This window comes from Sylvia atricapilla, chromosome 18, assembly GCF_009819655.1.
Source record: "Sylvia atricapilla isolate bSylAtr1 chromosome 18, bSylAtr1.pri, whole genome shotgun sequence".
NCBI lineage: Eukaryota > Metazoa > Chordata > Aves > Passeriformes > Sylviidae > Sylvia > Sylvia atricapilla.
In genome coordinates this window covers 10,950,470-10,966,322 of record NC_089157.1, presented here as the reverse complement: position 1 = coordinate 10,966,322, position 15,853 = coordinate 10,950,470, and the positions used below count along the sequence as shown (strand labels likewise).

The window sequence follows — 15,853 nt, the reverse complement described above, 5'->3', positions numbered from 1 at the left end:
CGTCCCCATCCCTGTCCCGTCCCCTCACACCGCCGATGTCCCCATCCCCGTCCCCTCACACCGCCGCTGTCCCCATCCCCGTCCCCTCACACCGCCGCTGTCCCTGTCCCTGTCCCCATCCCTGTCCCGTCCCCTCACACCGCCGCCGTTCCCATTGCCATTGCCATCCCCGTCCCCTCACACCGCTGCTGTCCCCATCCCGTCCCGTCCCCTCACACCGCCGCTGTCCCCACTGCCGTCCCCTCACTCCGCCGCCGTTCCCATTGCCGTCCCCATCCCCGTCCCCTCACACCGCCGCCGTTCCCATCCCGTCCCGTCATACCGCCGCTGTCCCCATTGCTGTCCCCACTGCCGTCCCCATCCCGTCCCGTCCCCTCACGCCGCCGCTGTCCCCATTGCTGTCCCCATTGCCGTCCCCTCACAGCGCCGTCCCCATCCCTGTCCCGTCCCCTCACACCACCGCCGCCGTTCCCATCCCGTCCCCTCACACCGCCGCTGTCCCCATTGCCGTCCCCATTGCCGTCCCCGTCCCGTCCCCTCACACCGCCGCTGTTCCCATTGCCGTCCCCATCCCGTCCCGTCCCCTCACGCCGCCGCTGTCCCCATTGCTGTCCCCACTGCCGTCCCCATCCCCGTCCCCTCACACCGCCGCTGTCCCCATCCCGTCCCGTCCCGTCCCCTCACACCGCCGCTGTCCCCATTGCTGTCCCCGTTGCCGTTCCCGTTGCCGTTCCCATTGCCGTTCCCATTGCTGTCCCTGTCCCGTCCCCTCACGCCGCCGCTGTCCCCATTGCCGTTCCCATTGCCGTCCCCATTGCTGTCCCCATCCCGTCCCGTCCCCTCACGCCGCCGCTGTCCCCATTGCTGTCCCCACTGCCGTCCCCATCCCCGTCCCCTCACACCGCCGCTGTCCCCATCCCGTCCCGTCCCGTCCCCTCGCACCGCCGCTGTCCCCATTGCTGTCCCCATTGCTGTCCCCATTGCCGTTCCCATTGCCGTTCCCATTGCTGTCCCTGTCCCGTCCCCTCACGCCGCCGCTGTCCCCATTGCCGTTCCCATTGCCGTTCCCATTGCTGTCCCCATCCCGTCCCGTCCCCTCACGCCGCCGCTGTCCCCATTGCTGTCCCCATTGCCGTTCCCATTGCCGTCCCCATTGCTGTCCCCATCCCGTCCCGTCCCCTCACACCGCCGCCCTCCGCCTTCCGGGCCGCGCGGAGGGCCGGCCTTTCCCACAATGCTTTGTGGGACGTTGACAAGTGGATCCAAGATGGCGTAGAAAGTAATGACAGGTAAGTCGGGACTTCCCCGTCCGCCCCCGCGGGCACCGAGCGCGGCCCTCAGCGGCCGCCCGCGGCCTCTCCGCGCCCTCGGCAGAGCGGCGGGGCCCCGCGGCCGGCGGGCCGGGCGGGGCGGGCCGCGGGGGCCGCGCGGTGCCGGCGGGAGCGGGCCCTGTGTCCGCCGAGGGCCTGCGGCGGCCGCCGCTCGCGGGCTGTTTACGGGGCGCTCGGCCGGAGCCCGGCGCCGCCGCGTTCCCCGGGGCCCGCGGGAGGACGGAGCGGCCCCGAGCCCGGCCGGGCCCCGGAGCCCGGCCCGGAGAGGCGGGGATGGCTGGCGGCAGCCGGGGGGGGATGCAAGGGGGGGTGGGAGGCAGCTTTGTTTTTGTACCGGGCGGGGCGGGAGGGGACGGGAGAGATGGCCGGGAAATAACAATGGTGAGATAGGAGTGAAAAAAAAAAAAAAAAAAAAATCGGGGTAGGTAGGGTTTGTGGAGGGATGGAAAAATAAACGGGGAGAATTTAACAGCTGTTGGAAAATTACCCCCTCGGAGCGGTTGAAGGGTGGGCAGATGAGCTTATGTTTTTGTTTTCTGCAGGAGGCTTTGGCAGGGAGAGTGGAGTGAAATTGGGAGGTTTAACACAGGTCCCGAGAGCAGCTTTTATACCCTGGATCAGCTCTGAAACTGCAAACTGGAGAGTTTCCACTGCACGCTGTAACACAGCCCTTCCAGCAGCCACTTCCATGTGTATTTTTAGGGCAGAGCCCAGGCAGGAGAAGAAGCTGTGTTACCCCTCCTGCCGTGGGACACGTCCTTTTGTTAAAATTTCCAGAGCAGTGCGGTTGTTTTGGCTTCAGCGCTTTGTTAGGCAATTGTTTGATTAGAGTAACGTGATTAAACATATCAGTGATGGAAACTAAGGAATCACTGCGGGGAAACAGTTGCAAGGCTGCATCCCAGTTAATGACAAAATGAGTAAAAGTTAACGAGATAATACAATTTTTGCATTATCAAAGGTACAGCGAGCTTGGGAGGAAGTTTTAAAATAGCACATTTCACTTCTCATTGAAAAAATAAAAGAGTTGAGTTGTGAGACAGAAAAATACCCTGAAAAGGGATATCCCCATTGACAGATTGAGTGTATCACCATGGCTGGTCCTGTTGGGATGTTGACATTGTCTAATGTTGTTGTTCTTAATAATTAGTGTAATTGAAGCAAGGCAAAGGATAAAACACACCACCTGCCATTCTTTCTATAAGAAAATACGTGTTCCTTTATAAAAAATAAAAAACCAAGCAAGTGATACTGGGCAACTTAGCATTATTTTCCAAGACTGATAGGTAGAACAGGGAGGCTTTAAAATAATGTGTGTTAAATTCAGTTCTTTCAGTCCTTTTGAGCCATAGCAGACTGTGAATGAAAATTCCTTTTTGTTTTTTTTTTTTTTTTTTTTCCTTTTAATGTCAAAGCTGTTGTGATGGGGACAGTCTGGGGGTGCTGGGCAGGGAGGAGCTGGTTTGGAACATTCACTTCAAACTTAGAGGAGGGGAAAGTGGACGAGGGGCCACCACATTCCCTCCACCTCCTTGGGGTGCACACCCAGGGAATCAGACTTTTACAGTGCAGAAATTGTGAGTGGCAGAAGCTGAGTTAAGCTTTTTTTTTTTTTAACTTTAATTAGCAGAGCAGTTTTTCTTTATTGGTAAGTGAAGGAACATTTTATGTGTTATTACTGATAAATTGAGTTCTCTTTGTAATTTGTTCTGAAAGCAGAAATTACTTCTTTATTTGTCCTAGCTGAAATGACATTTCCTTTATCACTCCTCACCTCTGTGATTTTTTTGGACTGACAAAATGTACAGTGTGTATTTTCCCTCTTTTAATTCATACAGGGCACGGTGCCTTTTTAGGTGAGCCAGATGAATTTTTCTGTGGTAGAGACTTGTAGAAGTCATGGCTTAAAGGCTTGAAAGGTTGTAATAGCTGATTTTTTTTTTTTTGTCTATTTAGTTGCTTTTTTTTGTTTGTTTGCTTGTTTGGGGGCTTGTTTTTACCTCTTCCCATCAAACTAAAAATTAAAACTTAAAGGGAGATGTGGAAGGAGCATCTTATTCTCTAATTTGTCCCAGTCCTGCTTCTTGGTGTGTCATGGAGGATCCTTTTGCTTTGTGAAATCTCTCTGGTCTCAGAGAAGTTCCTCCCGGGCTTTGGGATCAGTGTGAGTCGATCTGGTTGTAGAAGGGCTGTGATTTGGAGAGAACTTCTGCTTCAGGGCTGGATTCATAGAGAAATTCTCAGCTCAAAAGCTGTGAGTCAGAGTGTCTGGAAAGCTGAAGAGGGGCTGTTCCCAGGTGGGTAAGGTCTGGTGTTGGGGAGATGTGGGGAGCCTGATGCCTGTTTGTGCTGTTCACTGTTTGTGCTTCCTTTTGGAAGAACTTAAAACAGGGACAGTGAATCTTACTGACTTGTGAGTTATGAGTCCTGTGGATGAAAGAGCCCAGGTAGGAGCTGGGCACTAATATTCCTGACGTTTTCCAACTCTGTTAATTTAATAGTCTGATGAAACACTTTCTCCACTGTTGACAATTATTTTTGTTAGTCAAATCCCCCTTTGCATTTATAGCTGGATATTCTTTCTGACTTTCAGTGTCTTGGTTTGTTTTGCTTTTTCTTTGTTATTTATTACCATCTTTTATTCGCCACTGAACCTTATTCTTGGTGTTTTCATTTTAGTAATGGCAGAAACAATTGCTGGAGCAGTTCAGGTTCTCAGAGCCCTTGAATCTCTCCCCTCACTGGCATCCCCTCACAGGTCTGGTAGCAGGAGTGAGATCTAAATTCAAGAAGTCTTTGGAATGAGTTTAAATCCATCCCCAGTGTAAGCAGGGAAGGTTGTGGTTCTGGCTCAGAGCAGAAGGAGGCTGGTGTGACACTGCTCCAGCCCAGGGATGGAGTGACTGGACAGCTGGAATTCCCCTGCCTGGGGATCAGGAGGCCAAGAATCCCAGGGAGCCTCAAGCCTGTCCTGACGTTTCTCCTGGCATTGCTGAAGCTTTCTTCCTGGAAGGAAGCAGATCCCCAGTGTTCCTCTCTCTGCTGTGCTGCCAGTGGCTCATCCTGGGGGGGAGAATTCCAGATTTTGTAATCCCAAGCCTCCCTCCTGCTCGTATTGCAGCTGTTGAATCCTTTCTCATTTCTTTCACTGAGATGCTGTGGCAAAATCTCATTTTCACTGTATGGAATATGCATTTTTTCCCCCATAAATGGAAGGATTATGAGTTAGATTTTCAGAACAAACAAGACCTTCCTTTTTTTCATTCTTGTTTATCTTGCTATCTGTTCCGTGGCCTTTGGCAGCAAGGCAGCACTTGTGTTTATATGTATCAATGACATGTATTTGAAGACATGATCCTTCATATGTTGGATTTCTTCCTCTCCTTAGTGCAGACTTCTGTGATTGCCATTCTTTCTCAACAAGAAAGAGAGAATGTTGTAAAAGAGACTGGTTTTTCAAAAGTTTCCACACAGCATTGGGATGGAATAAAAAAAAAAAATCCGAAGGAATGCTTGGTCTTCTGGAGATACTGATTGGGAAAATAAACATTTGTTTTCCCCGAATGTTTTGGGGTGGGAGAAAAGAACTAAACTTCATAGACAGAGAAATTTGGAGTCTGCAAGGTCAGAGGCTGCTCCACAGGAGCAGGCCAGGTTCTGGGGATTTCATTCTGGTGACACTGATGTGTGACTCAGGTTCCTTCTTGCAGAAGAGTCCTGCTTACTGAGCTTCTGTCTTCACACGAATCTTCACAACATGAGGCTTCCAACAGGAGCAGTCACTTAGGTCTGAGAAACACAGGGAAGTGAATATTACTGTAGGAAAAGGAGGGATTGGGAATTTAAGCAGTGAGATTGTAATTACCCATGGGTGAGAATTTGTTTTTCTGTTGTATTTCTATTGCTCTGCCAGTTGAAGTCAAGGGATACTTAATGGAGCCATAACGTAATACCCAAATATTCCTCTATAATTTTTTATGCAAATTCGTTGTTGTAAATGAGAAATGGACTGGTTATTTATCCAGTCTTTTCTCAGAGTCTTCCATAGTACCAAATTACAGCCTTATTACAGGAAAGCCAGATACAAAATGATAGATTTCAATCTTTTTCCTCCTTAAATGTAATTTTACTACACCGAGAGGTTCCATTTTGTGGCTACAAGTTTGAGTGGTGACTGTGGCCCCATCCTGCTTCCAAATGAGTAGAAACTGGCAGGTTTTCTGGGTGGCACCGAGTCTTTGTCAGATGTTAGAAGGCTTGAACTGTAGCAGGAAGGTAATTTGGAATTAATAGCTCTGAACCACACAGGTTTTCCAAGAAGCAGTGGATACACAGTGCAGCTGAGCTGATGGCAAGAAGTTCTGTAGGTGATGTTCTTTAGAGATCTGTTTTGGAGATGGGACTGGGAGCTGTTTTACCACTTGTTGCTGTTAGTCCTGGGAAATCTCACTTGCATGAAGAGTGATGTGTCTGAGGTGAGTGTGTTGAATCTTTGGCTTCTGTGTGGTTTGGGGAAGTAAGTTCCATGCTCCTGTTTGTAAGCAGTAGCGAGGCAAGTGATTCTTGGAGCTCTAATGATGAAATGTTGGAAGAAAAATAACAGTAGGTTTGTGTTTGGTATGAAATTTTGAATGTTGCGGCGGCAGGAAGTGAAGGATGGAAATGTGAGCACTGTGTGGACTCCTCTGAGCTGGTTTTATGGTAGTTAGGGTAAGTGTTACTTAGAAATGATCTTTCAGTCTGTGAATTTCACGGTCTGGGTTTTTCCCCCCCCATAGTTATATATAGCAAAAATACTGTATTCATCAAAACACTAAAAATTACGGTGCTTAAATATGCTTAAAAGGTCTTTCATAGCCCTTCAGACCCCACTGGCAAGAGGGAAATCTGAAACATGAGCTGCTTTTGAGAATCTTGGTTGTTAGTAATGTGGCACAAGTGTTTAATTTGCTGGAAAATGTTTAGTGGTTCAGCAAACCAAGAAGGTAACAAATCTTTGTGGACATCATAAATGGAGAATGCCACAAATGAAAAGTGTAGTGGTTTTGGCAGTGTGTAAAATAACACTTCTCCCCTCTGTTATCTTTTCACTTCATGTAAGGTAATCTCTATTTTTTTTTTTAAAGTGAAAACTTTGTTTTGTCCCGGGGTAATTTTGGGAGGACAGGGATGGGCAGTTGGCCTCTGTTCTCAGGTAATGTTCCTTCATGGGTCTCAACTAAATTCCCCTTCAGCTGGGATTCCCAAACAGTGCTGGACCAGCCAGGATAGCTGCCTTGCATCCACTCCTCTGCTGTCCTGGGAGCCAGAACTTGTTGGATTTCCCTCATTATCTACATGGGGAGGTCACTGAGGGGAAAGTTTTCTGCAGAGTTTGGAACGTGTGCTAACACAGTGCTGTGGGTCTTTTATTGCAGTGATGTTTCTGATTGTAGTTGTTGGTGGGAATGGTTTTGGGATAACTGTGCTCTGGCCGTGTCTTGAGCCACTCACACGTTTGGAATGGTGCAGGACATTTGTTTTGTCGTTGAGCTGACTGCTCTGACTTGGCTGTAGCTTTGTTTGTGTTTGTTTGGCTGGGCCAGACACCGCTCCTCTGCTTCCCGAGTTTTGTCAGGATTGTGCTTTAACCACAGCAGGATCATTGCTCATTCCTGCTGATGCAGATCTTTGAGTGGGGTTTCAGATACGTGACTGAATCACTGATGTTCCTTTCAAAAGGCAGGAGGAGGGCGAGTTCCATTGGGAAATGTGCTCTGGATGCACGGTGTGGTGTCACTCGTGGGGTTTGCTGTGGGGGAAGAACTTGGGAACCCATATTTCTATTCTTGAAAGAGACTAAAAATTGAACCTGTTGGTACTACCATAGTCAGGCATTTGAGGAGAGGAAACAAGGACATTATAAAAGCATTATCCTTAAGCAGAAAAGTTAATGTAATTAAAATACAGAGTTACAAGACAACTCACCAAACGAGGCTTATTTGAAGTATTTGAAGCACGGTCATGTAAAAATGAATTTCAAAGGTTATTTACAACCAAGATAGCAGTTTTTAGAGGTGGAGGGTTGGTTACTGCTTTGAACTTTCAAAACTGTGCACAAAAATACCACGTACAGTTACATAATAGGCATGGTTTGGGGAAAGATGTGTTTGGAGGATCTGTGGGTGGCATGATTGTGTTATTAAATCTGTTACGGTGGGACCCTTTTGTGCTGAGCGCTGTGTAAATGCCTAACAAAAAACTCAGTCACAGTGTTATTCACTACTATAATAAATTGAACTTCATTATAAGGCTGCAATGAAGGCTGAGGTATATTGAAAGAAATTTGTTTTGTGCCACAATGTTCTGGCTGATTCCTGTGCTCAGTTTGTGACCTGTGCAATGTACCTGATACTCAGCCTGAAGATCTTTTACTATCTTCTGCCTTTTGAACGGATTGGAGGAGTAATTCATATTTTGCATTTCAAACAGCAAATGAACTTGGGGCTTTAATTTTTTCCCCATTTATCCAACCATGATAAAACTGTGATAGATACCTGTAGCATCTGCCCTTGCCCTGGGGATGAGAGCTGTGCTTTTCAGGTAGATCTGCTCCCAGGAGGTGTTGCCTTGCAGTATCAGGTCATGTCAGGAGTGGAGAAAGTTCTGGTGTGGAAGTTTGACGTTTGAGGAAAGACTGTTTCAGCATTGCTACAATATCCTGTTAAGAAGAGAAAATGTGGATTGAGCCACTGAGCTTTGGAGCTGCTGGGGGTGGAGAAGAATTTGCATGGGGTTTTTGAAACGGGAATGTGCTGTGATAAATAATTTCCTAGTTTAAAAACACTTTTAGTTCTGAAATCCAAATACAGCTGTATTAGATGAAGCTGCGAATTGAACACGAGACTTAGAGTTAGGAACTGCTAATTTTGTTTCTGTCTCTGAGCCTGATTAAATTGGTGATTTTGGCAAATGAACCATGGTCAAGTGCTCTCTGCAGACATTGCTGCGTGAGTGGTAGGTTCAGTGAGCACCGGGGAACTTTGCGACGTGTTTTTGCATTTAAACTTCTGAAATATATTTGTAGATCTCGTGAGATGTGTCCTGTGTTGAAATGATGCTTGGGAATCTTTGACTCCCCTTTGCATTCCTTGGGAGCACAGTTTGGCACTCGCTTGGCATTTTGGAAATGCTGTGACACGTTTAGTCACATCGACACAGATGTGACTGTATCACAGAGCAGACATTTCTCAGAGAGGACTTCTGGCACGACCTCATGACTCAGAGGAGAACAATATTAGGAACTGCAGGACTGGGAAGGTCCTTAAGATGAGTAGTGTTCATTGTTTCGTCAAAATTATTACCAAACACTAGTGCAAAGACAGGAACCAGGCTGTGTTCTGTTAGTCAAGGGTTGAGAAGAGAGGTTCTGACACAAGTAAGGCACGGTTTGGAAAGCTGTGGACTGGGATGTTTAAACCAGCTTTTAGAATGTGGATATTGTTCTGTGAAGTGTGTTTGAGTTTGAGTCTTGTAGGTTCTATGTAGAGCTGGCTGGTTGTGCAGTGCTGGTTCTTCCCTTTGTTTTTCTCTGGCAAATTTCATTAAGAGAAGCAAAGATTAAATTACTTTTCTAATGCATTTTTTTTAAAGTAAGTAATTGGTGATGTTGTTATGGGGATAAAATGGTAACCATGGGACAATGCCTCAGTTAAAATGCCCTCACCTTGGTTAAGTGTGAGAAACTCTATTCTCAAAAAGTGGTGTGAGCACAGAGGTTACCAACTCCTGTTGTTAACCAGTTATTGTGAAAGATTGTTTACGTAAAGATTTTCTAGGAAGGAGCCAAAAACTTTAGGTGGGGCAGAAGCACCACCTATTATTATGTTACCTGATGCTTACTGTGACATACTCCTCATTTCACTTGGTTATTGCTTGCCAGATTTTAATTATTTGGGTTGAAATTTCCCATGGTAGGTGTCTTTCATAGTCTGACTTTTTGGGTGCTGTCGAGGAGAGAAAGGTTCTGCCAACACGATTCCATCTTTTCTACAACTTGGGCAAAGTACTTTCTTGTGTTTGTGATGAATTAGAAAAGAAATGATCTAATGAACTGTAGTGCTGCTTTGTGAGAAGTTGAGATGTGTTATTGTATAATGTTTCTGCCAAGGATGTGCTTGTGAGCAACCTTGTGAAAATCTTCTCGGCGTTGGTCAAATCAGCATTAAGTACAAATGTAAAAGATAATCCCTGCAGTGAATATGCTTCAGCCTCAGCTAAACAGGATTTCTCTGTAATTTGAAGGCTGGGGCTCCTGCATTCCTCCCTGGTGTGATTTTTGGATAAAAATGAGAAAATTCCCTTTCTCTTCTCCTGATCCCAAGTTCCTCATCCCTCTGCAGCTCTACCTTCCTGCAGCGCAGAGGAAGCAGCGACTGGATTTAAACAGAAGGTGCAAAATGCAGATTTTTGCAGAATTATGTACAATAAATGGAGAGATGGGGGTGGCTGAATGAGAAGAAAGAGATTGAAAAATATTATTATTCGATAGAAATAGAAGGAAGGCTGTGCAGTGTGGGTACAGATGATTTATTTTATAATGCTAATACAGTTGTTTGTTGGAATACAGTTTTGCTATCTGCATAAATTAGAAAGTGTTTCTGAAATGGAGTAGGGAATAGCAAAAATGGAGAAGGCAAATCCTACTTAAGCCTCATCTTTGCTACACTTCATTTTCTGTATTTGTAATGAATTTTCCCATGTTGTGAGAGAGAGAAAGGCTGGATGCTCTGAAGTCACTCTGCAGACACCAGGTGCTCTGTGTTGGTCATGTCAAAGGGCTGTGCAGTACAGGCAGAGCACAACGGGGAGAAATCACTTCTACAGCTCTTAAGGTGAATATAAGAAGTTTATAGAAACTTTTGCCTTGTGTGTTCTTATCTGAATTCTCTGTAAAATGGGAATATTGTCAGAATGGCAAAGATATTTTCTTAATTCTCGTAAAGTGGTCAGTCGCAATATTGTAGGCATTACTGAAAAGTTAATGAAAACATTCAAATGCTGTCTTTTGAATGAGATTTGAGTGGCATGCAGTAAATAAAGCCTCAAGCCCTGTGCTGAAGTATTTCACTGGATATCCATTAAGGAGCAGCCTCCGTTCTGCCCACTCATTTCACCAGGTAGCCCTTGGAAAATGTGCTCTGAGACTAACACACTTACAGGCAATATCATGATAATGCAGGCACACAGGAGGCCAGCATCAGCTTGTACAGATGTTTTTGTCCTCACACAACCTCAGAGTATTGAACTTTACGACCCAGTGTTTGTTCTGTGAAGTTAATGAATGCGATATGTGTGTATATATTTGCTTTGTTTAAATAGGAACCTTGTATCTGTTTGCTGTGAGTGGCTTTCAGACAGCAGCAGCACGTCACCTAGATGCAGTGCTTTGACTCGCTTGGTTTCTGAGTTTCTTCTTAGTTTTTGGGTGTTTGGCTTAGTTTCATCAGGACAGGTGATGTTTTCAGACAGCTGTGTGAAAAAGGATCTTTTTAAAGGCAGGATGTGAAGGTATTAGGGATGTGGTGGATGGGGTGCTTGCGAGTGCTGAGGCCATGAGTTATTTCCAGATTTTAAGCCAAAGATAGCCAGTCTGTCCATGTCTGAGTGTTGCTGCTGCTGGCTGCACAGATTGTCCTTTTGCTGCTATTTCCAAAATGAAAATAAAGAGATTACTAAAGGTAATAAAGTGTTAATAATCACTTAGTAGTCTGTACTGAAGTCATAACTGGCATGCAAAAAAAATGTAACTTGTACTATCTGTGATGTATGTAAAGCGGTTTAAAGCCTGCAGAGGACCCAGATGCAGAAGGCATTTGCTCTTAATCTCAGTTGCCTCTGTTATGTGAGTGATAAAGCACCCACAGGCTCTTGTTCCTTTTTCAGTGAACGTGGTTGTGTTTATCCTGTACTTTAAGTTTACAGGATCTGACTCCAAGCTTCGTTTACGTGGCCAGAGATCACTGGCCCTCCTCATTTCTGGTGTTGTCTCTGAGTTTTCAGTGTGGAAGGATAAGGCTCAGCACTTAGGGGTCAGGGCATCATGAACCTCTTCTTTCCCCTTTTTCCCCTCCCCAAACAGGGATATCATGTTCCTCAGAGGCCTTGGGGCAGGATTCTTGCTGCTGGTATGCTATAGGAGAAAACCTTGAGATGTGCCTGCCTCATTCTGTATGCTCCATTTCAGATTTAACATCATTTTTGGAATTGAAAGTAGGATCATTTTGCCTGGAGTTGTACAACATTAGCCAAAGTAATTTGGTTACTTCAGAAAACTGATTAGATTGTCCTCTCTCAAGGGTGGAGGCTTTTGTATTTGTTCTGTAAGGTGTGCAGTGCATTTCTGAGAACTCCTTAACTTCTATTACGGACTTCAGCCATAATTGCAATAAATGAGTGCACGAAATCTCTGCTCTTTCATTTGTCCTAAAAGAAAAAACAAAGCCAAAAGCACCTTTCATATAATTCTTTCTTGCACCCTGGGTATGAAAGATGCACCATCCTTCTCCTCTCTGTTATGTTGGCAGAGTGCACTGTCGTTATCTACTCTCATTTTATTAAATGATTTTTTTATACTGGGATCATTTATGATGTGTGTGTCATGACACTAGGAAAGTGCATTTTTTTCTGTATGTCTCTCTAAGTCATTTCTGTATTTTGTGCAGCTCTATTTTATTCCATCCTGGAGGCTTGAATAAAGGGGGTTTGGGTTATTTAATTTTTTTGTCTCAAGGCAAAGATTGGGTTATTTTACCACAATAGGTAAGGAAATTAAATGGATATTTAATTTTATTTTACTGATTTAAAGGTATTTTAGTGGTATTTGGTAATAATAGAAAACCAATTGACATGTAGAGATGCAGATAGGCCTTAAGATGGGATCACAGGAGATGCCAGAGCAGCTCCATAAAATGATTCAACAGTGGACAGAGGTACTCTTCACTCTTTTAGTGTGTGGACCAACAAATGCGGTTTATTTGCAGAGTTTTGATAGTTGAATTCCAGTGGCCCATGATTTCTAACTGTAATGTTGACATGTTCACAGTAGCCAACTTTTTAATGTCATATTCAATATATTAATTCAGTTTACACCCTGGATCTTTCCAGTGTATAAACTAAAGTATTGTGTCACCTTTTTGGTGATAATTTGAAGTGAGAGGGAAACTGTTAATCAGAGGGATTGTAGCCATACCAACTTTGTGAATTCCCAAGTATTACTTGGATATACGATGGAAATAATAAATTTTTGATGTGTGAATTGCTTACATCTCAGTTTACCAATAGCAACTTTGAGAAAGGGATGAGATGTGCACTGCTTGGGGCTGTAGTCTAAAAAGTTTGGAAACTCTGCTTTAGTGAAACCTGGAGACTGTGGGATGGATCCTGGAGCAGTTAAACTGATGAATGCAGCTTATGGCATTGACTGTTATGGGCAAGAAAAATAAATCAGACTTTTCTTTTACTGGTGAGTGATACTTCGCTACATCTCTTGATGGTAAATGGCAGCACGTGGCAGTAATTGATGGGGTAACTGATGTCTTGGTATCAGCAAGAGGCTGAGTTATAACTTAACCTTTCCCTGGGTCTGTTATCTGTCTTGTTACACATTTTTCATGAAACCTGCAGCATCTTCAAGACTCTTCAGACTTCTGGGAAATTCAGTTCCAATTGACTTGAAGCTGAGAAGTTACTGAGGAAGGACAGAGCAGCCAGCCTTGTAAATGAATCTAGTAGGTCTCTTCTTGCTCTTAAAAGGGATTGCTGGGAAGTTCTGATAAACCAGCTGTCTCTTCTTGAGCATTGCCTCAATTTATCACGTGTTTAAAACTTCTCCCCAGCATGGTGGCCAGCTTTTCCAGCCTGTGACATGGGCTGAAAAATCCCAGAGGGTTGGGGAACAGAGTGCTTGTGTTTGTGTGGAGAGGGACAGGAGGAGTGGAATTCCTGCCCTGCTCTCTGTCAGAGCCTGTGCCAGCTTGACCACAACAGGCAATGGAAGGGCAAATCCATCTCCTGCTTCCCTCTCCCGCAGGACAGCGAGCTGCCAGCAGGAGGACACGGCCCAATGGCCTTGGCAAGGAATATTTTGTGCTTATTTCCCTCAGCAGAACTGTTGGGAGGGTTTTGGGTTGTAATGGGAGGCAGCTGGAGGGGCTCTTCCCCTGCGTGTTCCCCACAGCAGCGGGTCTCATTCCTTCGCTTCACTCGGCCATTCCCAGGATGGGGCTCCTGAAGAAAATTCCATTGACAGTAAATCCCTACCAGTCTCACTGTAGGACTGCAAGCTGAACATCATTGCTTTAGCATAAATCTTTACAAGAGATGTTAATGTTTGGTTAAAATATGCAAATATTTACTGACTTGTCTACTGTTTGTCAGCTTGGCATGCGAGACCTTGGATCTGATCCTTCTGTCTTGGCAGACATTGGGAATTTTGCCAGTAACATTAATAGGAGCAGCATTGTGCCCTCTAATCTGTTTGTTTATGAAGTACAGCGAGAGTTATCTGGCTAGATGCTTTACAGTGAATTGAAAAAGCATCTGTTTGAAATTTTTTTAGGAACTGTCACATGCTTTAACTTATTATTATCTTGGTGTATGGACCCTTTGATTCCATGGGACACGTCAGGGAGACGTGGAGCATGGAAGCGCACAGTTATGAGTTAAACTGCTGTGAAACACTGGAATTTTAGTCCATGATGTTCTCTCCTCCTACATCGATTTTAATTTGAAGTTGGACTCATCAGACTGTGGAGTAGTTCTTCAGAGGCTCCTGTGCACCGAGCAGGCGTAGTGTTTGCTTGGGAATAAATGACTGTGTGCATCACGTTGTTTATCACTCTTCCTCCTCAGGCTGTCCCTTCTGCAGCTCTGGAGGGGAAATCTGCAGCTTCATTTGGAGATTGGGTTTAAGTTACTCTTTTCATGTTTGCTTACAAAACCCCTTTGGCAAGAAGGTGGAGTACTCATTAGGAATATTGAGCCTGAAAATCATTAATTGTAGGGGAGGGAAAAAAAAAAAAAAAGTCATGGTTAGTTGTAAAAGCCACCAAGGTTTAAGTTGCACCAGTTGGAACTAACCAGGTCTTTGAAATAGTATTTTGTGGAAGATAAGCTGAGTACCACTTGGCTTTCAATGAAATGCAAGTTCAGTAAGTTCTCTTCTACTTAAGGGCAGGAGGTTTTTTATGGTACAAAGTATGAGGCCAGATTATATGTTTATATATATAATTTCTTAGGTATGTCCACCTATTTTAGATATGCAACTTCAGGTGGTGGGAATAATCCTCTTTACTGGTTCTTAAATATTTTGAAGATGTGTTAAACTTCGCTAGAGGATAAATTATTCCTCAGAATTGAATTTAGAACTCTTTTGGCATATGGTTTTCCAAGTCTCTTTGAGAAAATGAATGATCCTGATGTTTGTTCTGTTACATGTTAGTATTTTAATTTCAGTTTTGCAGGCAGAAGTGAAGCTCATAAGTAATTTGCTCGGTTTTGCAAAGAGAGTTGGGAATCTAGCACAGGCCTTGTGACACTTCAGCTTTCAGTTCTAATCTGTAATAAATTCCACTCTCAGAGCGAATGTAGAAATTCCAATTTTATGCCTGAAATCTTGAAAATAAAGATCTGTAGAACTGAAAATAAATTTCTTTTACCAAGTACCTTCTCTCCTTGGCTGTGAATGATTCCATGAATACCTTGAGTTTGGAAAAGACCTCGAATGTTGAGTGCAGCCTTTGACCAAATACCACTGTGCCACCTGCTCTATATTGTGGGGTGCACTTGTACTTTGGGCACTTCCAGGGATGGTGATTCCATCACTTCCCTGAGTATCCCATTCCAATGCTTAGCCACTCTTCCAGTGATGAAATTTGTCCTCATATCCAACCTAAACCTCTCCTGGTGGACTTGAGGTGAGGCATCAGCAGAGGGGAACAGTCACACCCCTGCTCCTGCTGGGAATTAGCAACTGCTCTGAATGACTTCAAATGTAGGGAAGTCAGGGACTTTAATGGACTAGATTTTAAGAATTGGTTGTTGGAATTCACGTTCACAAGTCTCAGTTGCTGATTTAGAGTACCAAAACTAGGAAAAAAAGGTTTCTGAAGTCAAAAATAGGAAAAGTCAAGTGGTCTCCAAGGATCAGTCTAGAGCACCTGGATTGGAGTCTGAGGTAGATGGTACAAATGCCTAATCAGTGTGCATGTTTGAGTCTCATGTATGGCTGTAGATGGGATGGAAATGAAATCTGAGAGCCTGAGTACATCATTTTCTATTTGTTGTTTCTGTATGTTTCTATGTATTGGTTTTGTTTGTTATAATTTGATTTTTTTTTCCCAAACAACTTACACTGCAGTGGCTCCTTATCTATCAGTGTATCCTGTGCACTGTGATTTCAGTGGATTTTTTACACTGAAATATCATTGGTGGGACTCAGTTTAGCCAGTTATCCAACAGCTTGCTCCTTACTGCTCTTGTTT

At 44.6% G+C, this 15,853-nt stretch overlaps 1 protein-coding gene across 6 annotated transcripts in view; it reads left to right on the top strand.

Annotated features, from left to right (window-relative positions):
- Nucleotides 1–1,244: 1,244 nt before the first annotated feature.
- Nucleotides 1,245–15,853, top strand: part of HELZ (helicase with zinc finger) — an 84,162-nt gene continuing 69,553 nt past the window's right edge. For 5 of the 6 annotated variants that reach the window (XM_066332361.1, XM_066332360.1, XM_066332358.1 and 2 more), the window contains exon 1: nucleotides 1,245–1,289. In XM_066332361.1, coding sequence (XP_066188458.1) covers nucleotides 1,283–1,289 — 7 coding nt within the window. In that variant the 5' untranslated portion in view covers nucleotides 1,245–1,282. The remainder of the gene's footprint in view (nucleotides 1,290–15,853) is intronic. The other variant, XM_066332362.1, reaches the window with a different exon arrangement.